This window comes from Apis dorsata, unplaced genomic scaffold (assembly GCF_000469605.1).
Source record: "Apis dorsata unplaced genomic scaffold, Apis dorsata 1.3 scaffold_41, whole genome shotgun sequence".
In the NCBI taxonomy this organism is placed as follows: Eukaryota; Metazoa; Arthropoda; class Insecta; order Hymenoptera; family Apidae; genus Apis; species Apis dorsata.
The window spans coordinates 476,559-477,604 of record NW_006263343.1 but is presented as its reverse complement, the minus strand read 5'-3'; the positions used below and the strand labels follow the sequence as shown (position 1 = coordinate 477,604).

The following is a 1,046-nucleotide window of genomic DNA, read 5'->3' as shown; positions in this document are numbered from 1 at the left end:
TATTTCATATACTTCTATCAAATTAGAAATAATTTTTCCAATGATTGAGCATACAAAATACATCATAATAATAATTTTCCAAAAACTGATGATTGAGTGTACAATTCTAGAGATATCTGATGATTCAAGATACATCACAATCATTACAATAATGATTCTAATGTGCAATAGAGATATCTGATGTATTTCATATACTTCTATCAAATTAGAAATAATTTTTCCAATGATTGAGCATACAAAATACATAACAATAATAATTTTCCAAAAACTGATGATTGAGTATATAATTCTAGAGATATCTGATGATTCAAGATACATCACAATCATTACAATAACGATTCTAATGTACAATAGAAATATCTGATGTATTTCATATACTTCTATCAAATTAGAAATAATTTTTCCAATGAATGAGCATACAAGATACATCACAATCATCACAAAAACGACTCTAACGTCCATCATAAATATCTCATATACTTCTATCCCATTAAAAATAAATTTTTAATCCAAAAAACCTGAACAATCAAACATGAACAAGTGAAACGATTCAAAACTTTGGCAAGATATTCAACTTCCCATTCAACATCCCGTCCACAACAGCCCAATGCCAACTACCCAATTGTCTCACTCATGTTCCAGATGGTCACAAGGATTGCTGTTCCATCAAGCGATGGTGGACTGCGCCCGAGCCGCGATTTTATTGCCCCTAGGTTCGAGCATCCTCAACTGTCAACCGATGACCAAGTGTTCCCTGGTCGAGACCGCGTTCCTATTGCTTGTGACGGTGTCCACCGTGAACATGCTGACAACAGTGCTGAACGACAGCCCGATCTTCCCCGAAACCGACGAGGAGGCGGACCTCGCCGCTCCTTTGCTCATGGACTCGCCCCAGGCAAGCGCTTTCTTCTTCTTTCATTCTCTCGCTCCCTTTTCTCTCTCTCTCTCACACACGTCTCTCACCTTGTTTCCACACCTTCTCTCTCGATTTTTTCCACGCTGCATCGACACCCTTGAAACGAGGCTCGAGCTGATATAATTCGTAA

At 37.9% G+C, this 1,046-nt stretch overlaps 2 protein-coding genes across 5 annotated transcripts in view; one reads left to right on the top strand and one right to left on the bottom strand.

Annotated features, from left to right (window-relative positions):
* Positions 1-1,046, bottom strand: part of LOC102670698 (midasin) — a 115,876-nt gene that overhangs the window by 86,784 nt on the left and 28,046 nt on the right. The gene's annotated exons all lie outside the window — the stretch shown is intronic.
* LOC102680688 overlaps positions 1-1,046 on the top strand; it is a 56,083-nt gene that overhangs the window by 40,612 nt on the left and 14,425 nt on the right. For all 4 annotated transcript variants that reach the window (XM_006608667.2, XM_006608665.2, XM_006608668.2 and 1 more), the window contains exon 3: positions 643-895. In XM_006608667.2, coding sequence (XP_006608730.1) covers positions 643-895 — 253 coding nt within the window. The remainder of the gene's footprint in view (positions 1-642; positions 896-1,046) is intronic.